Below are 23,237 nucleotides of genomic sequence, written 5' to 3'. Positions count from 1 at the left end.
TACTACTACTCTAGTATATATTAATAAGAAAATTATAAAGTAAATACCTAAAAATATAGCTAAAAAACGTATAATTCATAAAGAGATGGGTTTTTGAAAGTATTTATACTTATATCCTATTTATCAGCCCTAGAAAAGCCCACAGGCGGCCCTTATGAGGGTTAATAAAAAAATTCCCGCATATAGGCCGGTCCGCAGGTAACCCTCTAAGGGCCGCCCGCGGGTTACTTCACGGCCTGTAAATAACAGAATTAATTCCAGGTAACTCAGCAGTTAATTTCAAAAACTCAGGAAGAATCAGGCAGCAATATCAGGCAGCAATAGGCCAAAAAGCCCATTGGGCTGGCCCATGTCAAAGTCTAGATTGACTAACGTCTGAAAAGCTTACATGGCGCTAAAAACAAAGACACCCTCGGAGCAAACGCTCTCCTTAGCGGGAGCATGGCATGTGCTAAGGCAGGTGCCGCCAAAGCAGTATGTTAAGCCTCAAGTGCGAACATCACAGTCTTGCTTATTGCTCTAGGGTATCCCGCAGTACGAGTTCCTGCGACTTGAAGCTGGGGCTGAAAAGCTTTTTGTCATGCCCGTTCCATTCTTCAATGTGCTTAATGGAGGCGTTTATTCGGGCAACAAGATAGTATTTCAGGAGACTTTGATTGCTCCTTTCGGAGCGTCTTTAATTGCAGAAGCGGTCAGTATTGGCAGTGAAACCTACTAGCAAATAAAAGAGGTCGGAATTAGAAAGTTCGACCCCTCTGGTATGCGAGTTCCCCCAAATCTCTTTAGGAAGAATCCTAGTACTGAATTTTAATTTTAAGCTATTAGGAGTAGTGATGAGGGCGGTTTTGCCCCCCCCCCCCCCCCCCTCCCTAAACTTTAGAGCCGCACGAGGCACTTGACCTCCTTATCGCAGTAGTGTCTAATGCTAGATATATCGGAAAGATCAAATTAGCAATCGACCCTACATCCAGTGAATTTTATCAGGAAAGCAAATACGATATCGGGTTTAAAGGCGCCTCCAACCCTTACAGCCCCACTCAGATGATACAACTATATCAATCTTTACTTCAAAATTATCCTATGATTTTCCTCAAAGATCTATTCTCTAAGAAATATTAGGATAGTTGGACAGAATTCAATAAGAATTGTCCTATTGAATTGGTTAGCGATAATCTGTTGGTAACAAATCCGGAGTATGTGCAATTGGCGAACGAGAAAGAGGCATACGATGGCATACTCCTGAAGAATGACTAGATTGGGACTATTTTGGAAGCAATCGAAGTGTCAGTCTCGGGCTTATCTTATCTTTACTTAGAACGGCTTGCTGACTGCGTATAGAGCAAACATGTATTATGGCTTTGACTGGGGCGTTTTTGTCTCTCACAGATCGGCTGAGACCACTGATGACTTTATCGCAGATTTGGGGTTGGTTTGAAACTGGTTATATCAAGTCCGGTGCACCCTGCCGTGGTGAGAGGGTGGTCAAATACAATCGGCTGATGGACATTGAGTCTGAGCTGCTGGCAAAGGGTGAAGAATGCGTCTATGCTAGTTCCCACTACCAGCGTATAAAATCTGACAATATATTTAATGAGGAAGAGAGAGGTCAAGAGGAATTTTCGTCAGATCAAACAACATGATCAGGTAAGGAGCTCTGGGTATCAAAACCAAAAGTCGACTTTTCCTTCTATACTATATCCTGATCAGCTCCTCCTCGTACTCAAACAATCAGAACTAGAAAAATGATCAAAAGCTTCAAGCTCTATCGCTATATTTAATCTAAAAAGTAATTTAAGAATTCATCGGATATTCCAAATTGAACGTTAATAAGCCAGAATCTATGTAGTTGGATAGCTAAGCCTCCTAGAAATATAGAACTCCTCCAAAAATTCTATCTTAAGTGCTCATTATAGTCTCCTAGACTACAAATTCTTGGCATTTTTATATTGGATAAAAGGTACATCGTAGCGGACGAAGATTTTAGTACTTAACTAATTACATGGTCTACTTATCTAATTTCGCTGAAGATTTCAAGATATTCCAATTAATATCTAGATCCCTAGTAGATAGGGCAAGGGAGTTAATTAAAACTCTCGAACTTAGTGAGATATTTTGAATGGGTATAACTATTCCTCCCCCGGGTGATCCGATCAAATCGTTCTAGTCAAAAATCCACGTAGTGTACCTCCTATGAAACAAAAATGATAAATTATTGAAGAAAATGTCCTTAGGCCGAGTGGAGAGGGAGTAAGGATCGGGATCTGCCGATTGGAAGCCGCATTAGCCCCCGTGGATGTGGTGGAATAATCATTCAACCAAGAGGAGCGTCATATCCAATAGACTTAGCACGAAAAGTCAGCCACATTCTCGGTGGTCAGTGGCAGAACAGGAAGGTGGTATCGGTATACCAGAAGACTCTCGCCAAATTGTGTGAAGGTCGAGATCGATATCATCGTCTCTTTTGTTGCGTGGGCGTATGTTAGCTGTAAAGAAACCCTAATATAACCAACCATCTCTGAAACATTGCTATATAGAAAACACCGGCCCAAATATAATGAATCTTATTAGTGTTTAGTGTCTTATTTTCTTACCTCAATTCTCTTCTAGCTGTTCTGATCCATGTCCCGATTTCCACGCATTGTATGTGTTTTTCCCGTCTTCTATTTCTCGAAGTTTTGCATAGGCCATTGTAATTAGGGTAAGAAGCTCTTCGTCTCTCTTCTTGGAAGTAGAGGCTGGTGGCTCTAATGGGAAAAGGGGTAGAGGTCGACGCCGAGATTAAGGATATGAAATTATGCCTCACAGATTCTAGCTGAGTGTCTGCTATCGATGAAAAAGTTTCTCTGCTAGTTGATGAATGGTAGAGATACATAGCTGTCAAAGTCTCCCCCAGTATGAATTGTGTGTTTCCCACGGTTTCGACCCACTGGTTCTGTGGGTGTCAGGAATTCGACCTCGGGGAGCGCCATATCATGGCCAGAAACACGAAGCATAAACCCCTCCCCAGCTTCAAAAACAATTCCCACAGGCCAGATAGGGATTAGCAGTGGAATAATCGTTCCAGCAGGTACTGGTTGGCGGCGTGCATGATCATACACTGGGAACTCATCGTCACTGCTTCCAGGTCTTAGGCTGACATGATGTGATGCACGAAGCATACCTTGTTGACCGAGATGTTTGGCCACATTGGTGTTGGGAACTTCCAGTTGAGGCTTCGGCATTGGCTGCCAATTCAAAGACTCCAGGAGCTCTCCTTTCGATGAAACCTTTCGAAGTTGCACATAGATGTCCATATCATCTGATTCATCACAGGAAACATATAGCTTTACATACGGCCGGCCACAAAGCTCTGTATATCTGTCAAAGTGCATCACGAAATCCTGAATGGTAGCGAACTATTAGCAACCCTATGAGAGACGAGAAAAAGGAGGGTGATACATACGGACGAGTCCGAGAGTGAATGCGCTTCATGCGCTATAGAATTAGGCCTTGCTGGATTTTCCAGTCGCAGTGAACGACTAGATGTGTCCAAGTAACGTCGTGAGACTTGTTGGCTCTGCGGTGGCCAGCTCTGCTCAGGCCGCTCTTCGACAGTTCGAGCGTAGCTGCCATCATAACCCAGCAAGGTGAGCCGAACACGGGAAGTGTCTGTCTCCCATCCATTGGCAATTCCTTTAGCATAGAAATCAAAAAATTTCTGGAGGTCATCCATCGCCTCCACCCTGTAGAGATCATGCCACTCTTGAGATGCATGAACGCGAAGCCATTTGCGAGAGGTTTGCGCAACCTCGAAGGTTTTGAAAGAGCCTTCACAGTGTATGCCAGTGGAGTATGAAGCGGTGACATACATCGGAATATTGCAGATGTTCTCGGGCATAATCTTTTTCCCTTCCCAGTAATCATCGAATAATGGACGTCGCTCCAGCATTGCCCCCAAATTTTCTGCGTTGCCAAACCCTGAAACGTATCAGTCCACGCTAAAAGTCAAGATTTCGAAAACCTAGGGCATACCGGCGAAGCCTCGAATGATCATATCACCAAAACCCTCCTTTGGAATACCACCCCGGCAAATTTGCTGAGCGTAGACATCCGTAAGGCATTCCCACGGGGCAATGGCTGTCAGGTTTGGGTGTGTAAATCGGGAAGCAAAATTAATTTGAGATACAGCCAGCCAAGAGTTTCCCCTAGAATTCGTCGTGAGCTTCGTGCTGAAAACAACCAATCAAAACTCATTCGCTTACATCATCACCACGGATCCATTGCACCAAGGTTGTTTAGCGGCCCAGGAAATAGAGTCGTAGATATCGGTGGCTTCCTAAAGTTTGTATCAGCGTCTTGGAGTAGTAAGCGGCAACTCTATCAGTGGAACCGACCTGTTCACCCCAAAACATGATGTCACCTTCCGAGTGACCGCAGCCTCGGGCGTCGATATCCACAACGGCGTATCCCCTAGCACACCACTCTGCCGGATTAGGTCCCTGCCCATTAAATCAGTGAAATGTCATAATATTCAGAGATCTAAATGGGTCCCACTTCAAACGTCTCATACCCACTCAGACGTTGGTATGGGATACCCATGCGCCAAGGTCCCATGACGTCATAGGTCTGCGAGCCAGTCGACGCCTTTCCATACGGACTCCATGGAATGATCGCAGGAACCTTCGACTCGTTGCTTGGTCGAAATATGTCGCAATAGAGCTTTATACCATCTCGCATGTGGATAACTTGGTCTTGTTCCCAGGTCACATCGACAGGAAAGGCTTGAAACCCACGCTGCTTGACATGGCCACGAGGAAGTTGCTGAACCTTCCCAGGATGAAACCCTTTGTAATGAAATGCCGGGTGCTTATCTGGGTGACAAAGAGGGCTAAAAGCCGTATCTGGAAACTGGCTGTTGAGCTTTTCGCGCACAAACATATTCACGATATCGAAAAAGTGGGCCACGAAAATGATTTTCAATGAAGAAGAATGCAGTTTCTAGACAGAGAGCTCCTCCGTTTTATGTAGGCCACAATCAACATTTACCGGCGATTCCGGAACCGCCGAGCTCACCATCTTCCGCTTACGTACTCAATGGTAACTTAATAGTTAGTTGACTAGTTAGTGAAAAGTCAAATGCCAAAGTTCATAGGCCCCACTATGCCGAACCTTCTATGGCAGGAATATGAGAGGTGCGTGAAAGGTTTCCTAACATCTCTTTGGCCCTCCGTGTGATGAACAAGCCTACTTTTGCTGTGGCTGATATCATGAAAGGAGGTTTGCTTTAAAGTGTTCTCGCACTCCTTTCCGCTACGCTTATTGATTATTGGCTCTGCAGTCACTGCCGACCCCGTACTTTACCCCATCAAAAGTGGGAAATTGGCTTGCCGATTCGGAGTTATGTGGGACCGGAGATATGTGGGGCTGTGTCCTGAATGGCCAAGATCGCATAAAGCAAATTTTGAAACTTCAAAATCAAATCTCTTGGCGGTTTTGAGTCTCAACAGTCGACTGGCGACTTGGGAAAGGTCTAATCAAATATATGGCAACTGCGCGTGATACTGACTTTGAATCATCAGAGTAAGAGTAAGATAATATTTGTAAACTAGAAGTTGCCGCCGCTGGCGTTTCCTCTGTTTTGAGTTCCTCCAAAATAGAGGGACCATTCCTATTCATACTAACATGAGATGTCGATGCCCTGAATGAGCCTTCATAGTTGGCTCTATACGCCACTGAAGGGGATACCATGATCATGATCACACTATATACTAGCTATCATTCAGAGAAAGAAGTGTAAGTGGGACGCGAGATTATGGGGAAGTGGGGAAGAAAAAAGAATCTTGTAGGTGGGGAAGGTGGGGAGTGGATTTGGTTGAAAGTTGGAAGAAGAAAAGAAATTTGTGGATACTATCAAGACTACTACGATCCTCACCTCTGGGCAGGAATATTTCCTATGGAAATTCTTACGGCTTCTGCTAGAGTATACCTGTTGAGCTGGAATTTATGCCAGTTTTCAAAATGTTCTGATCTATCAATTCATTTATTGTTTGACTTTCCAAAGTCCCTTATTTTCTGTCTTCATGTATTGAGTAGGCTGCGGCAGGACTCAAGTTGGGTCCAACTTCGATTACCCAACCCAACCCATTCGGTTTTCTTGGGTATCCACTGGGGCCCCAATTGGGTTCTATTTTGCATAACTTACCCCTGAATTTTCATTACTTTATGTTTCTGTATCCTCTGTATTTTGCTACTTCTATTCGGCGGAATTAGATAAAATTATATCTTTATATAGAAAGGCTTGTATTAACCTATGTTCTCAATTTTAACTGAATCCGACTGGTAGAAGTGAAGGAACTTCGATAAAACTGATTTTTATGCATTCAAAAATTTTGAACTTCAAAATATATGTTCTAAATACGCGGTAGTTCCACCATTTTCTGAAAATACGTTGTAATTTATTTTATTCTTTAAACTGATAATAATTAAATAATATAGATACTATTAGACTGCGGCATATCCTCTCCGCTGGATATCAGGTTCAATACCATATCCGCAAATTGAGGATAATGGATATTACTTCCATACCATATCCTCAATGAGGATATCCATGGATATCCGCGAGGATATGAGGATATTTTGCGGATATCCGCATTAGCATAACTCTCGCCTGATTATCTACTTAGGGGTAGTCATGTGCCTCTTATCCAGCTGATTAATTTATTTTTCAGAACAAAAGATACACAGGTTTGGTCCTGACCATACTACTAGCCTTATTTATCCTAATTCCTCATGAAATATTAAGAAATATATTTGTATTAAGCAATTTATATTCATTTTATTATTACTTATAGCAGCAATTTGATTTTTGAAGTAGATTGGGGGATATACATGATTTTTTGTAATTCCACTTTACTTTACCATGGAAATATATATTTACTCAAGCCAGTAGTGTAGGATCTTTTAGCTAAACGATGTACATATGACTAAACTCACCATTTCTTGGTCAAATTTAACTAGCCTAGCTTTAAATTAGTTTCCTAAGCCTATCTTTTAAGTATATTAAGTTTTTAAATATATCCTTCTAAGAAATACCGGTCGGAAGCTCTAATGTTGTGGACAGCGGACTTAGTGAGTATGATAGTAAGGTCGAGGATATCCGCGATATATCCTCAATTATCCTCAATTATCCTCACTGGTGATTAGTAATAGCCAATCATCGTCATTAAAAGTAAGAGATATGTCGAAAACGCACCCCGCAACTTACGAGTTGCAGCTTATTGCCATAACCCTGATATTTTCAGCTCGTCCTATATGTACGTTTCTCCCTTTCTTTCTCTTGTATAGTGATCAAGTACAATATGTCTTACTCACAGGCATCTCAGTCCCAATTTTCCTTCTGCGCCGATTCAGATCTAGGTCTGAATACCGACCTCCTTTATTCAGATGATATCTCTGAGCTCATTGGCAGTCAGGCTTCATTGACATCCACGTCCCGAATTTCATTTCCGATTGCGCCCCTCTCGCTTACGCTTGTTGGCCTCCCTCTTCAACAGTACTGGGTCCTCTATTCCTCCGAGCCTGGTAGCGAGATGGATGGATCTCGTAAGCGCTTTATAACGTGGTGGCTAAATACAGAGTCTGGATCAGCGCCCGAAATACAAGACTCGATCCGTTGGGATGGGAAAAAGACATCAAGTGTCTGGGATAATTTCAATCAGGTTGCACATGAGAAGACTGGCAAGCCAAAGGTTATGTGTACATCATGTCTCTGTACCCTTGTTCATCCAAGCTATCGCCGTGCTGGGTCATCGCCAATGAATGCACATATTAAGGCAGGCACTTGTACTCGGAAGCCAGTTACCCAGAGGATCGATCAGCTACTCAAACATATGCTATATTTCTCTTTCATCAAGACCCCTAATATCTCTCTTGCTAATCTTAATAACTATCCCAAAGCCAACTATCCCTAGACACCAACCCTTCTCCCAGGAGCGTCTGGTGAAAGCGATACTAGACTTCATTTCTACAGCTCACCTACCCTTCCGAATCGTTGAACACACCCAATTCAAAGATCTAGTAGAGATTATTCAACAAGCCCACAGCAAGATCGATATACCATCCGCGCGAAGCATACGACGTTATCTTGATTCTGCAGTCAGAAGTGACCAGAAGGGGGTTCTGAAAAGGCTTCCAGATGGGAGTCGCCTCTCACTAGCGCTTGATTGCTGGACATCGCCATTTCAGCAAGCTTTCATGGCCATCACAGGTTACTTCCTTGATCAGGACTGGAATTACTGTGAAGTTCTTCTTGGGTTTGAGCATCTTCATGGATCTCATACTGGTGAAAATCTGAGCAAGACCGTAATCCAGCTTCTAACTGATCATGGAATCACTGATCGTGTGTTATCTGTGACAACAGATAATGCAACGAATAACAATACCTTAATGATGAACATCCAAGAGACTATCCAGTCGCAAAGCCAATCAGATACCTTGATTTTCCGAGTTCCATGTATTGCGCATGTGATTCAATTAAGCTTGAATGAGCTTCTTGGGAAGCTAAAGGTGACACCACCTAACAAAGAGATTGAACTAGAGTGGTCTGATGAGCGGACCCATTCATTTCAGACCAAAAGATCTAGCTCAACTCGGCAAATTGCAGATACCTTAAAGAAGGCAAGTTCTATCTCCCTAAGGCTTGTAGTTTATTCTGATAAAAGAGTTTTAGATCCGAGGTCTTGCGGTCTTCATCAATGCAAGCCCACAACGCCGGGAGGCATTTATGGCTCTACAAACTAAGGAGCCTCGTTTAGTTCCTGTTCAAGATGTCCAAACCCGATGGAACTCGACCTTTATCATGCTGAATCGGGCCAAAAGGCTACAACCATTCTATGATCAGTATTGTATAGACCATCAGTATCTTCACTTCAAACTTGATCAAGAAGAGTGGCGACAGATTGAATACCTTCTTCTTCTCACAAAGCCTTTCTTCGACTTCACAAATATGTTGTCTAAGACTAAGGATGTTACTACACATAACATCTATAGTATTTACAACAAGCTTTTCTCTCATCTTGATGAAGCTGAGAGTAAGTTGAAGAATAAAGGTGTTGTCTGGAAGAAGCACATGCTCGAAGCTCTTCAGACTGCTAAACGGAAGCTCTCAAAGTACTACACTGCGACCGATTATGAATCATATGGTGATGTCTATGCACTCGCGACAATCCTTTGCCCATCAAAAAAACTTCGATATTTTGCATCATCAGACTGGCAAGGTGAAATTAACTATGTTGATCACTATCATGGAGTTCTTAAGCGAGAGTTTGATCGATATAAAGAGACACTTCACCATGATTCAAACAATACAGTCTTACAAGATACCACTAAAGAGGCCCTGGATGATGATTATGGTGATCTTGATGCTGCTTGTGCTTCTCAGAGCCAGCCACAGCATAGGCTCTCAAAGCCCGAAGATGATGAGATTGCGAGGTATCTTGCCCGCGGGATCGAGGGTCAGAAGCCTAGAGCATTCTGGAAAGACCATGAGCATGAGTTTCCTATTCTTGCGAGGATAGCACGGGATAATCTCTCAATCCCAGCTAGTGGCGCAGGCGTTGAGCGATTATTTAATTGCGCTCGCGATATGTGCCACTATCGTCGCGGGCAATTGAAACCAAGTACCATCCGAGGACTGATGCTTCATCAATTCGCCACTAACTTTGACGTTGAGCAGAAGGAGATAGAGGTTATCAAGGAGTATCTATCCATTGGAGAAGCTGCGTTGTTAGATCAAGCTTGGAAACCAATGCCCCAGCTTGAAACACTTGAGCCAATTAGTGATAACGAAGAGGAGGATCAAGAGCCTAGCATAGAGGATACACAACAGATAGAGAGCTGCGATGATGATTTGGGTAGTGGGAAGAATAATGATCAAAGTAAGCAACTGCAGCGCAAACGATCAAAGAAACGATCATCCGAATGTTTTGATGACGATGACGATGACCTTCCAGAAATGCCAATAGATGAGGGCATGCAGGGACGGTCGGGGCGAATTCGGAAGCAACCTAGGTTACCTGATGGATTTCAGATTGATTTAAGGTAGTTAGTATTAAGTATTGATTAGAAATGACAGAATCATGTTTACCAGATTGAAATCTTTAAAATGATGATTACACGAAGATTACTTCAAAAATACACAAGAAACCGCATAATTTATACACGCTCAAAAAAGTCACGAGGCTAGGCGTGTTTGGCTGGTTTGATATCCATTGGATATCCTCAAATATCCAGAGGATATTAGGTGGTATACCATATCCGCAAAATTGAGGATTGCGGATATTACGTGACATACCATATCCGCAATTTGCGGAGAGGATATGCGGATGTCCGTGGATATTGAGGATGTTGCCGCAGTCTAGATACTATACATACCTTGTAGTAGAAAAAAAGGATATAATAAGTAAAATCATGAAATTTCATATATATAGGGCCCTAAAACATGCTACAAACATGCTGTATTAAAACGCTTGGCATGTTTGCTATGTTCGTGACCAAATTGGGAGGGTTGGGTTGGGTCCGGGTAAACTTGGGTCCTGCCGAAGCCTAGTATTGAGAGGCTAATAAACCCGGCAATTGTGAGATCTGCGACCCCAGCCACCTCCATATATAGTAAGGAACATACAGGACCGTACTGTAATAGTAAGCAATACGTTGCTAAAATTTAATACCGGAAGTCAATTACAACTCGATGCCGACTTTACATTGGTTCGGCGCCGAGGAATCTATTGGACGGTAAACTGCCTCGGCATCCTCGGCTCCATCTCGGACTCCACATACCCCAGGACTTTTTCATCCCTACTTTTTATAGAAAGACCCATATATCTGTAAATAATTCTTTATAGATTGATATACCGTCATTCTCTGCCCACCAACCTCAGGCAATAATAAGTTTCCGCAGACAATGGTTCCTCCTCCACCCGCTTGGGTCCAGGCGTTAAAGCCATCATCACCCCAAGGTAGCGACATTCTGCGGGATGAGCGCGCTCAGTCCGGACTTACTGTGGATGCTCTTGCCGAATTCCTGCACTCAAAGGAAAAGCTGGAGGCCCAGGACCGCATAGTCTCCATTCTAGCATCGGAGAACATATTCGACAAATCCCAAAGTCAGTCCATGGGACGTCCGGAAAGGATTCAGAGGGCGCTTTTAAAGGGAAAAAGGCTGCTGCAGCTGCGCAAACAGCTAAAATGGAGCGAAAAAGAGTACCTTATGGCTATTGAGATGATCGGAGAGCCAACTCCATATGGACTACATGATACTATGTTCTTGGTATGTTTGTTGGTCCTAAAAGACTGGTTTAAGAAAATGTGTATAAGACTTGAGAACTAACAGATGGCTTAATCACGCATATAGAAAACGCTCCGCGAACAGTGTACTCCTGAACAGAGAACGCTATTTCTGGATAAGGCTGAAAAGTACGAAATCATTGGCTGTTATGCACAGACCGAACTAGGTCACGGCTCCAATGTCCGAGGCCTGGAGACTACCGCCACTTGGAATTCCAACAGCAAGACGTTTACCATCAACTCCCCTTATCTCACTGCCTCAAAATGGTGGGCTGGAACATTGGGCCGAACAGCGAATCATGCGGTGGTCATGGCTCAGCTTCACATCGACGGGAAGAACATTGGCCCGCATCCTTTTGTGGTGCCCATCAGAGATATGGATACGCATCAACCTTTCGATGGAGTATATGTTGGGGATATCGGCCCAAAATTCGGTTATAAGTACGATGTCATTTTCCTAAACGGAGTTTAGTATGTATGCTTACTTACTTGCCTTAGCACCATGGACAACGGTTTCATGCTGTTCAATCATTACCAGATACCTCATGTCAATATGTTGGCCCGTTTTGCTTATGTCGACAAAGAGACCAACAAATACGTTCAGGCAGCTTCGCCTACTCTTTTGTATGGCACTATGACTTGGGTGCGGTCTAACATCGTTCTAGATGCCGGTAATATATTGGCTCATGGAGTTACCATTGCTACCCGGTATTGTGCAATTCGAAGACAGTTTCAGGACCGTGATGCAAAGTCTGGATCCGATGAGAATCAGGTCCTTAACTATCAAATGGTGCAGATACGCCTGCTGCCATTGCTTGCAGCAATGTATGCTCTGCACTTCACCGGTCGCGGTATGATGCAGCTCTACGAAGAGAACCAGGGTCGGATGTCTGCAGGAAAGCAGACAGGAGGAGACCTGCTGGCAGAGCTGCACGCCTTCTCTTGTGGCTTGAAGGCATTGGCTAGCACAACGGCGGGGGAGGGTCTCGAGACTTGTCGACGGGCCTGCGGCGGGCATGGTTACAGCAGCTTTAGTGGCATTGGGCCGTTATATGCTGACTACCTTCCAACACTGACATGGGAAGGAGATAACTACATGCTCACCCAACAGGTGGCAAGGTACTTACTCAAGTCGGCCCGTGAAGTCTTACAGGGTAAAGTCTCAGGAAACGACACCGGAGCTATTCTACACACTTATGTATCCCGAAAAGAGAAGGGGGCTTCGTTTGATATTCTTGAGAATGACGCTGATATTGTGGCGGCTTTCGCCTGGAGGACTGCTCACATGACCTTTGAGACGCTCGAATACCGCGATCAAGAGAAAAAGACCTGGAATAGTTTGCAAGTGAACTTTTGGCGCTTAGCCACTGCTCATTCACAATACCTGGTCGTGAAAACCTTCTATGAAGCCCTGTCCTCTGGCCGAATGCGATCGACACTCAATTCGCCCACTATCTCTATCCTACGCAGTTTGTTCCGGCTGCATGCTTTGCACACATTGGAGCGGAATGCTGGCGATTTCGTCGCGGCGGGCGCTGTTACAGTTCGCCAGGCCAACTTGACACGCACCAAAACCGTTCTGCAATTGTTGGAGGATATCCGTCCTCACGCAGTGTCTTTGGTGGACGCGTGGAAACTACCCGATTGGCAGTTAAACAGCAGCCTGGGCCGTTATGATGGAAAGGTGTATGAGGATCTGTTCCGCCGGGCTAGCCAGGAGAATCCTGTGAATGAGCTTACTTTCGATCCCTACCCTACCAATTTTCGGGCGACGAAAGATGGACCTCTTAGTAAGCTATGAGAGCCTTGGAAACTGCAAACTGTTTCCACAAGATGGTCTTTGAGTTGATTCCCATGTAAATAACAATTCTTCTTCATCAAAAACTTGACGCGTTGATTTTGCATTTTAATGGTCGAGAGTTAGACAAGGAGCGAGTATGGTAATTTTCGTGACAATTTTGATACATCATGACATATGACTGAACCTGATCTAATTGAGCCCCGAATTATATACTAGGTTTTCCACTATTTCATTTTCATTATAGCCGAAAAGGAAGGCAGGATGAATGATGGCCGCCAAGTCACCTCTTGGCGTTTCCCCATAGAGATTCCTACGCAACAAATTTGAATAGGGGGCTACACGATCAACGTCAACTCTCATGATATCCTGAATGTCCTTTTCGTTAGACGGCCATGTCACCGTTATAAAGCCATTGAGCCTACAGGCATTATATCTGTATCCACGCATTAATCACCCTCCGCCTTTTTAGGAAGCCCAATCTAGTATTGCCATATTTTCGCTGTGTATTATAGATACTGATAGTCAATATTAATATGTGTATGAAACCGAAATTTAACATTATCTTACATGATATGGTAAAGTGGTAGAATTGAATCATGCCGTGTGGGTCAAGTGGGTACTAATATGATTCGCTCTGCGCCCCGAAGGTGGCTATACAGGACAAATATTGAAACAAACTAGTAATCACTGATACACGGACAACGCTCCAGACACGAAATACGGTTACAACACATAAAACCAGAGACGGGTCAGAAATGTAATATTAAGTGGGGGATAAGAAAGGAAGAAAGGTTGCCAATTACATCTGTGGAAATAATCCACGGTTTTGTTTCCCTCACCGCTTTCCATTTCTAACAAATATGCCCCATCCTGCCCATAAAATGTACAGTACAGTTTCTGCAACACCATTAGTCATTTCTCTTGTAAGATCCATACAGTATGATTACCTCAGAGTATCTCCACATAACTCCGTTATGATCTTTACTACTCAGCGGATGCAGATGAAGTTTAAAGATACTCAACTAGGTATTGTGGCGTGGACAACAATACTTAGGCTAAGAAACCCGCCCAGGCTATCTCCACTCTTTACTTAATTGGTCCACATTTTCGTGGATAAACCCCCGAAGAAGTTTCTCGTTTCAGGTTCCACGTGCTTTCAACTATGCTAATGGAATTTAGCCACGGATCATTCCGGGATTTGGACTATACTGCGAGGGTCATGGATTCACAAAAACCTTTCCCACACTGAGTTAGTATTTGCCCACTTGCCCACACACCGAATCTCTCACCTAATAGCTTGGCATTGGCCTCAATACATGGATGATACCATTTGATTGGCGAGATGTGACGGTTCATTCTTTCAAAAGCATTAGTTCTTGTTGATAATTCTGTAGTGAAATTTTTAGGAAAGAGGTGCAAGATCTATTCTTCGGTCCCGAAACCCTTCATATGAGTCCGAGTACCTGAGTCTTCTCCCAGGCTCAGGTTGAATACTTGAAATATCGCCGCATCGATCCAAGACCCATTACCTTGTTTGACTTCTACCAGCCACTCTTGCGGGCACGATAGCTCATGATGACGATACCTATGGTTAGTACGCCATGGCGTTCGGCCTCTGTTCCATCATGAACACTGTGGAGATGTCAGCGCTACTAGGTCCGATGGCCGGCTTCAACTCACTAGAGATCGGTTTGCAATTCCTTGGGGGCATAATCGAGACCCTGATTGGTGAGCTCCTCGGCGGCAATGTCCGGATACGCGCATGAAACGTGGCGCTAAAGTCCAAGGGAGCGTCTTCCCCCTACTGTGGGTGAGCTATCTGGGCTAGGGAAAGGAAGGGTGACCTGGAAGCCGAAGGATATGCACAGATCTTTACTTCGTGAGGGTTGAAGGAAGTAGCCCAGGAGATATGAAAAAGGATGAAATATAGATCAGCAAGCGCTGGATCAAAGATAGGGGGTCACTTGACTACATTATCCAACAAAAATACCAGATACTATGTGCTAGATCCTTGAAGCTGCAGGACCCTGGATTTATTCGAGCTGGATCTCACAGAGAATAGGTCTCGATTTTGGTTATCGCCTCACTCCCGAGCCACAGTATCCCAGTATTTATATTTGCTCTACGGAAGCTCACAATGATATTTGCAAGATTAACAGGAGAGATATTGACCTTGTCAAATCTGCGTAGGACATGCCTTGGCTGCGCTGCCTCGGAGAGGCAGGTGATTTAAAGTCGGGCTACCTCAGCTTCCGTGTTTAATCCTATTCTGGGCTTTAGTTAAGATCTAAATTACCTCTTCCCACCCATCTTGGAAGCCACTGAGACCTAGATTGCTGGTCCGGTAGCGGGAGTTCAAGGTTGATATGTTGGTCACTCGAGCGGCACGCTGCCGAATTCCAGAGTGGTATAGGACAGGCTGTCGCTAGAATCGTCCCCAGCCTTGATGTTCTTCTCAAAGGCATATTAGTCCCCGTTAATCACGAAACATTGCTATTTTCAGCGATCTGAGATACCAAAGAAGATCCTCACCCTAGCATGAGACCACGTGCAGTCAACGTAAGCTCTACTGAAGAGCTCGCACTCGGTTGTATAGCACACGAAGACGGCACAGTCGCTAGCCTTCCGGCTGACGGTGATTTTCTCGGAATTGATGATAGATACGACCAATGATAAAGCTTTCTCCCAGATTGAGGGTGCCCGAGTAGAGCAATGCCGAGGTTGGTGTGTGGTCCTTCCGCGAGACCGTAATCACGCTTAGGACTCGGGTGCCCGACTAGAGCAATGCCGAGGTTGGTGTGTGGTCCTTCCGCAAGACCGTAATCACGCTTAGGACGCGGGTGAGTTAAAGTGCCCAGAATTGGTTCATGTTGATAACAAGGAATTCGAACGAAGGTGAAAAGATAGACTTGTTGTACTCTTGCCGGATTGGCTAGGCATCGCTTGGAACATGAGAAAAGCCTCCCTTTTGCTCTCCCAATCTTCCTGAAATCTATTATGCCATCTTCAAGCACCCTTGAAAATTATCGTCTATGTTAAATGGGTTTGATGAAGCTGCATCAATATATTGATTAGTCTACGATGATGATTGGTTGTCATCTAAATCTTCATTACCCACATACCTCCGGGTCCAGACCCACATAAGCCCGGATCGACATCATCCCTGTCGAAAAAGTTATGCATACTTAGAGATCGGCTTCAAGGCTTGGCTTTCTATCACCCTTCCATGGCTACCGAAACATTACTCATTTTCAGATTCGTCATCTCCCATAGGTTCCTGGCTCGTCACTCAGGGGTTGCAATCTTGGGTCATCGCCACCCCACCCATTTGCCGCGTCACACGCCATTCGATAACGGTCCAATCTTTATCAACAAGGACCCACTGTCCAAGAAACCTGACTTCATCTCTGGAAAAGGCAGGAAGAAATTAATATTGGATCTGTCCGGTACTTCCGGATAGACTTAGGTTGATTTGTTGCTCGGTACCTTCAAATGTTTTCAAAGCTATAAATATGGGTTTCCGCTGCCCTCAATCAGCGTCTTCGATCCAAGTCTCAAAAGAATCGATATTCCTATTCCCTGCTTTTGTCAGTACCCTTGGTGCTTTTATCTTCTCCATGAAGTTACCTTTCGTCCTTGGGCTACTTGCCGCGGGGGCCATTCCCCTGGCCACTGCTCGAGATTCAATTGAAGCAGCTGAAATTGCCACCGGCACGATGCCAATCTACGGCGATGATGCTGCGTCAATCATTTATCGACGAGCCATGAACGTTTCAGCCTCTCGAGCCAGATATACCGGATTCAATCAGTCGACAGAGGTGCTCAAAAAAGGGACTATCCGTCGCTATGGAGCCAAGACCCTCGACTGTGACATACTGTTCGAACGAGACGTGCCTATGAAGTTGCGGGATGGAACCATTATCTATACCGATGTCTTTCGCCCTGTTGGAAATGATCCAGTTCCAGCCATCGTTGCCTGGAGCCCCTACGGCAAAGAAGTCGGCGGTCAATGGCTTGATGATGTGACTGACCGAGACGGTGTTAAACTTTCGGAGGTATCTGAGCTCCAGAAGTTTGAGGGTCCTGATCCCGCATATTGGGTGGCACAGGGCTATGCTGTGTTGAACCCTGATGCGAGAGGTGCAGGTTCTTCCGAAGGCAACATTACGTTCTGGGGACGCCAACTTGCGGAAGATGGATATGATTTCGTCGAATGGACTGCAGAGCAGTCCTGGTGTACTGGCAAGGTTGCTATGTCAGGAAACTCGTGGCTGGCAGTTTCGCAATGGTTCATTGCTGCGGAGCAACCGCCTCATCTGGCTGCGATTGCACCCTGGGAAGGCCTCACTGATATGTTCCGAGACTCGAGCAACCGAGGTGGCATTGCAGTCTCGGCCTTCAATGAAGAGATCATCACAACATTCTCGGGGCCCAATTTCATCGAGGATGTCCCGCGTATGACTGTTAACCAGCAGCTGATCAACCCCTACTGGCAAGACAAGATTGCACGACTGGAGAAAATCAAGGTCCCAGCTTATATCGTCGCCAGTTACACCAACGTTGTGCATACTCATGGTTCATTTGAGGCCTTCCGTCGCATCCAAAGCCAGGATAAATGGCTTCGCGTCCACAACACTTCGGAGTGGCCGGACTACTATGAGACCGCCCACGTGCATGACCTCCATCGCTTCTTTGACCATTACCTCAAAGAGAAGAAGCAAAACGGCTGGGACCAGACACCTCCAGTTCGCCTTGCTATCCTTGACCCTGGTCATCAGGACGAGCTCAACCGCCCCGAGTCAGAGTGGCCTACTCCCGGTCTCGAACACAAATCCCTCTACCTGCAATCGAACGGCTCTCTTGGTACTCAGCTTCCCATATCAGCTGCCACGGTTGGTTACAAAGTTCATAGCAGCTCGAGCAATCTGACATGGAGTTGGCCTATCGAAGAGTTGACAGAATTGATTGGATATACGAAGCTCCGTTTGTGGGTGGAAGCTGATGGGTCAGACGATATGGAACTGGCCATTACCTTGGAGAAGACTGATCACAACGGTGATTCCTACATCGTCACAGGTGGCAGCGAAACCTCGGACATTGTTTCGACCACCGGGTATCTGCGTGTCTCTGCTCGCCACCTAGATAAGGCGCGGTCGACACCCCAAGAGCCTTACCTCACCTTTGATCGAGAGCAGCTGCTGATGGCTAAAGAGATTGTCCCCGTTGAAATTAGCCTTTGGCCAATGGCTCTCCGATTCCACCCAGGCGAGCATCTGCGCTTGACAGTCGCGGCAAACACGATCACTTCTTCTGACACGGATTCTGGGTTTGGTGTTGCCGCCGTACCTGTACCTGCTGCGGGGGGTACATTCTCCGCAGCATTGAACACCACTTTGAGGGTTCTGGGAGGATCGGACCACCTACCAGATAATGTTGCCGCTATGCGCGTTCCGACGCCAACCAGCCGTAACAATGGTACCCACTTGTTCCATCTCGGTGGTAAATACGACAGCTACCTCCTTCTTCCTCTGAACGTCACTTCCTCCTAAGATGACGGTGCGGTGCCTCTTTCTCTTCTTTTCATATCTTTTTTCCTCTCTGATTCTATGTTATTTGCTTATCTATGTAATTTTTCAAGTCATGTTTACATGTGTACGCGGGCATTAGTCCTCTACGTACCATATCTTTTGTTATCTTTCAAATACTAAATTTTTATCTACTTCTTCATTAACTTCTCACAATTCCTACCGCAGCAACATCAGACAACATTCTCGAGACTCGCTCCATCCTCAATTTGATCATCTTGAAATAACGGTCATTGAGAAATTCTCTATTCGGGCAATTGGCCGAGGCCCTCTCTTTCCTTGGACGGGACATTATGTAGCGAGTACCGGGCCTCGTTCAGATTTTATTCTATGGTTGCAAGGTCTGTTTGTTCATATATCTCAAGCTCGATGTCTTGGAACTGAGCAAGTAGGCCGGTCTGATGCTTATGTTTGATCACATAGCATGTAGCCCGTCGGTTCGGTATGATGTTGTCGTAGCATTTAGTCTCTTTAGTCAATACGTAATATACACTGACAAATTGACAGCGCAGTTTTTGACTACACAACTTTATGTACATGTAAAATCAATGTTATACAGAACTATGTAAGAGCGATCAAGCCTTCCGAGTCCCCATCTTTCGTAGCAAAGCTGGAATGTTTTTACAGTAATGTGGTAAATATGTGGTATACGTGCAAATGTACAGGTTCCATTCAATAATCAAGGGCAATGTATAGATCCGGACAGTGATCGTAATTCTCTTTTGACATATTAAGAATAGTACGATTCAAGATATTGTGCCATGAAAACCAATCATTGTAAGCACAGTCTCCATAGCTAATAGCCTGTCAGAAACAACATTCTTACAAGCTATGTTTCGCATGGTGTTCATGCCGGCATGGATGAAGGACGCATTGTTCGACGAGGCATCCTTATCCAGTAGGCAGTGGTAGGCTAGAGCCAGGCAAGCGCTTTCAACAAATGAAAAATTATTGGAGGAGTCCTATAATAATCAACGTGCGTTCTTTATGGTCGCTTGTTGAGCCGTATAAATACCTTAACTCTAATTCCGGACTTGCAAGTATCTCCGAGGAACGATATGATCATTTTGGCGGATGATACAGCCCTTTCAACACCGGCTGAAAGCCATGTACTGTTCAGAACAGCCCCAACATCAACCATGCCGTTTTGAAATTTGGTGCTGTTCAACTGGGCTTTCTTCTTATCCAATAACGCTAGGAATGGACGGTGCGCTATGAGGATAGCGAAGTGATACACTAAACTCGCATTAGGTCTAACTACCACGTATCAATTCAATCAAGGAGCGAAAAATGCTAATACTTACAGATCAGCAGTAAGTAATAGGTTTCCTGCTTTGTTCCATCTTCCGGTGTTCCTCCGGGGCTGGTATCATGCAATGCGTCGGAAAGCGTCGTGAGTGTTTGCCGGGCTTTTTCTGAAGATTGCAACAATGCATGCACAGTAAATTCATCACTGTTTTGAACACGCTCAAGCTCATTCATGACCTGGGCAAATCTTAGAAGAGACGCCAAGACAGGATCCTCATCGTAGGCAGTAGCATTCTTTAAATGCTGCTCACTGAAAGAGGAAGGACGTCCAAGCGAGGTACAGACATAGCTAACTCAATATCAACAAATTTGACCTTTCAGCAGCGGATATTTCACGTAAGGGCAAACCTTTCATAACAGTAAAGCGACAAGTAAGTGGTTCTCGCCATATTGCCATCACGCAAGATATTCCGTCCGTTTGTGCAGCTTGCGCGCTGCAGGCCTGCTGCGAAAGACTGCCTAGTCGCATCGCCAAGTAAAATATAGGCGGAATTCAGTCGACCAATCTGCCACTCATACTGGGCGTATACTAAGAAAAATCAGTCTGGTGCCCGCACCAAAGTTGTTTAGGGGATTGACGTATCATCAAGACAGTGGCTTGAATTGCGGGAATGCTGGATAGTGACCCGGATATTTCAGAGACCAGTAACTTTGCTTGTTGAAAGAGCCTTTCTCCCCACTGATTATGTTCAGTGAAGGTCGTCCCAATCGACAAAGCAGCAAAAAGAACTGCGTGCTGCGCGGAGGAAGACTTATTTGCAGCGCCTGGGCAGTAAATTTCATTCAGCCAACACTCTAAGCATTCTGCGGATTGGAAAGGAAGCATTTGCAACAGTGTTGACGTGTAATTTTGCAAGAACTGCTCAGCCAAGCTGAAAGGGAGTAAACCGAGATTGAGCGGCGTATCCTGGGACACGGAATTAAAATGGTGTTGTGATTTGGGAAAGACCAGGTGACGATATCCAAAAAGGTCTAAACAATTGTTCGCCAAAGCATACTCATCCTTTTGACTCTGGTTGCCATCAATCAAAGGAGAAGGAAGTAGATGATATAGATTGAGGAGTATTGAAATATTAGAGGATGGCCCAAAAAATGCATCGTAAATGATTTCTTCGCCTGGAGATGATCGGTGAGTGACATGGAAGGGCTTAAGGAATGTCCCCACATTAAAGTGAATATGGCTTGAAATAGGTTCATCGGGGTGTGGCGGCCTCGTGGTTCGGCGTCGAACCTTACCGAAGACACAAGGGTTAAACCGTGAAGCACAGTTGCGGCATGGTTCACGTCCGTCGCATTTCAGCTTTCGCCGTCGACATTCCTCACATGCTTTGCGAAAGCGGGAAGAGAAGAAATGAGGGACCACATGTTCTTCCATGGTGTTGATATGCCACCTTGAAATTCCAACGAACAACGTGAAAAAAATGGAATTGGATAAATTGGATAAGGAAGTTTGTGACGGTGAAGCCCACGATTATGTCATACTCAGGGGTGTTCAGAGTTTTACTCGTAAGCAAAGCGGCAAGGGGTGAGCACTAAACGGAAAGGGAAAGCGCCAAGAATTTTTTCAGAACTGTAAAGTGGGAACGCCAAAGTTTGGACATAGTCCACCATTCTCTAGGGTGACATGTCCAGACTTTTACGGCCTGACTGTACAAGATGCTGGCTGCGCGAGAGGAGTTCATGCTTGGCGCTGCTATTTGGTATTCCAACCATGAAAAGGGGTTGACATTCTTTTGACCCACTACTGGCAACTCCAATCGTCAATTCGTTTGTTTCCCCACACACCATGTCCTATAGCCGCCACTCCGTCAATGACTAATATTCCTCAAAATTTAGGTCTGGTAGCAATAGTTATTCAATACATGTATTAGTAAAATATGCATATATCTGATTTCCAAGTCCCACAGCGAGTTCCCATAGCGAAATCAATCATCATTTTCACGCTTTTTATCTATAGAATATAATGAATTAAAGCTTTAAACATAAGGCTACTGAGATCAAGGTATCAACAAGCAAATAAAGAATAGATGATGGCATTCAGATTCCTTGAAAGACTTTAGGTATGAATTCATCCTCTTGAGATTCAAATAGTATTCTTAGTCAATAATTCAGATCCACGATATCTTACACAGAAAGAATTATTTCTCTTTTTACCACTCTTTTCCAAACCCCTTTAAAAAGAGGTCTTAGATTAGGCCATTAACCTTACTGAGTAAAATTTTAAATTATCTAGGAAATCACGCGCCTTTATCTACCCCAAACTAAGGACTCGGGTCCTGAGAGTAAAAAATTGTCATCAGACCTAAGGATTGAATGGCACTAACGCATCCACTAGAAATGTGCTTCTACAACTAGAAACAATCCCCCGGTGGGGTCTGGAGCTGGACCCTGTTCGCCTATTGGTGTAATTACGAGCACCGCACTAGGTTTCATCAAGATCTAATCTGGATCCAACTTCTAGAAACTAACCCAGCCCATTGGATTTTTTGGGGGCCCCATTGGAAACCCAATGCTGCCCAATTTTGCATAATTGACCCCTGAATTTTCAAAACTTTATGCACCCGTCTCCTCTGTATTTTGCTGATGATATGGGGTGTATTCGAATAAAGTTATAGACATAGATAGACAAAGAATGAGTCAATCTAATGTCTCAATTTGAATCAAATCCGACTGGTAAAAGTGGAGAAACTGAATTTTATCTTTTTCAAAATTTTCGAAGTTCACATATATATTCAAAATCAGCGGTGGTTTATCATTTCTGTGGGATCCTTTGTAAGTTATTCATTTTATAAATCAATAATAATTGAATATATTATAGATAATATATGTCCAATGGTATATTAAGAGCTGATAGCTAGTAAAATAGTAAAGTTTCATATACATAGAGTCCTACAACATACTACAACATGCTGTACTTATTGAAAAGCTTAGCATGTTTGCTATGTTTGCTACCCAATTGGGGCCCTAAGGGTTGGGTTGGGTTGGGTCCAACTTGGGTCCTGATGAAGCCTACACCGCACCGGCAAATTGCGGAATAGAACTCGTCAACATGACCAAGAACGATTCCAGCCAGTAACGCCTCTGCGAAAACATAGAGTTCAAGTTTCGGTGCGAAGTACCGAAGTCAACCGGCTCAAGAGGTGGCAACACGAGGGGGCCACTTTGGTTGCCTCAAATGACCACTCCAAAGATCTTATCAAGGGATTAGAAAGGCAATTTCA

General features: G+C 44.6%; 5 protein-coding genes across 5 annotated transcripts; 4 read left to right on the top strand and 1 right to left on the bottom strand.

Moving 5' to 3' along the window:
* Window positions 1-441: 441 nt before the first annotated feature.
* N7520_003281 (uncharacterized protein) lies at window positions 442-1,119 on the top strand (the record flags this gene model as incomplete). Its single annotated transcript, XM_057137216.1, has 4 exons — window positions 442-474; window positions 524-691; window positions 729-842; window positions 883-1,119. 4 exons carry the CDS (start codon window positions 442-444, stop codon window positions 1,117-1,119), a joined length of 552 nt encoding a protein of 183 aa, XP_056997681.1.
* A 1,727-nt stretch (window positions 1,120-2,846) lies between these two features.
* Window positions 2,847-4,917, bottom strand: N7520_003280 (uncharacterized protein; the record flags this gene model as incomplete). The annotated part of the gene is made up of 6 exons (XM_057137215.1): window positions 2,847-3,380; window positions 3,443-3,957; window positions 4,012-4,184; window positions 4,242-4,315; window positions 4,374-4,478; window positions 4,534-4,917. 6 exons carry the CDS (start codon window positions 4,915-4,917, stop codon window positions 2,847-2,849), a joined length of 1,785 nt encoding a protein of 594 aa, XP_056997680.1.
* Window positions 4,918-7,337: 2,420 nt separating this feature from the next.
* N7520_003279 (uncharacterized protein) lies at window positions 7,338-10,081 on the top strand (the record flags this gene model as incomplete). The annotated part of the gene is made up of 3 exons (XM_057137214.1): window positions 7,338-7,727; window positions 7,936-8,655; window positions 8,708-10,081. The coding sequence occupies 3 exons, from the start codon at window positions 7,338-7,340 to the stop codon at window positions 10,079-10,081; spliced, it is 2,484 nt and encodes an 827-aa protein (XP_056997679.1).
* An 858-nt stretch (window positions 10,082-10,939) lies between these two features.
* On the top strand, window positions 10,940-13,123 carry N7520_003278 (uncharacterized protein; the record flags this gene model as incomplete). The annotated part of the gene is made up of 3 exons (XM_057137213.1): window positions 10,940-11,305; window positions 11,390-11,763; window positions 11,821-13,123. The coding sequence occupies 3 exons, from the start codon at window positions 10,940-10,942 to the stop codon at window positions 13,121-13,123; spliced, it is 2,043 nt and encodes a 680-aa protein (XP_056997678.1).
* A 3,617-nt stretch (window positions 13,124-16,740) lies between these two features.
* N7520_003277 (CocE/NonD family hydrolase) lies at window positions 16,741-18,672 on the top strand (the record flags this gene model as incomplete). Its single annotated transcript, XM_057137212.1, has 1 exon — window positions 16,741-18,672. One exon carries the CDS (start codon window positions 16,741-16,743, stop codon window positions 18,670-18,672), a length of 1,932 nt encoding a protein of 643 aa, XP_056997677.1.
* Between the last annotated feature and the right edge of the window lie 4,565 nt (window positions 18,673-23,237).

This window comes from Penicillium odoratum (genome assembly GCF_028828045.1).
Source record: "Penicillium odoratum strain IBT 22623 chromosome Unknown utg000003l_segment0_segment0, whole genome shotgun sequence".
NCBI classification, from domain to species: Eukaryota; Fungi; Ascomycota; class Eurotiomycetes; order Eurotiales; family Aspergillaceae; genus Penicillium; species Penicillium odoratum.
Note: the sequence above shows the minus strand (reverse complement) of the source record. Positions and strands in the feature narration are given on the sequence as shown.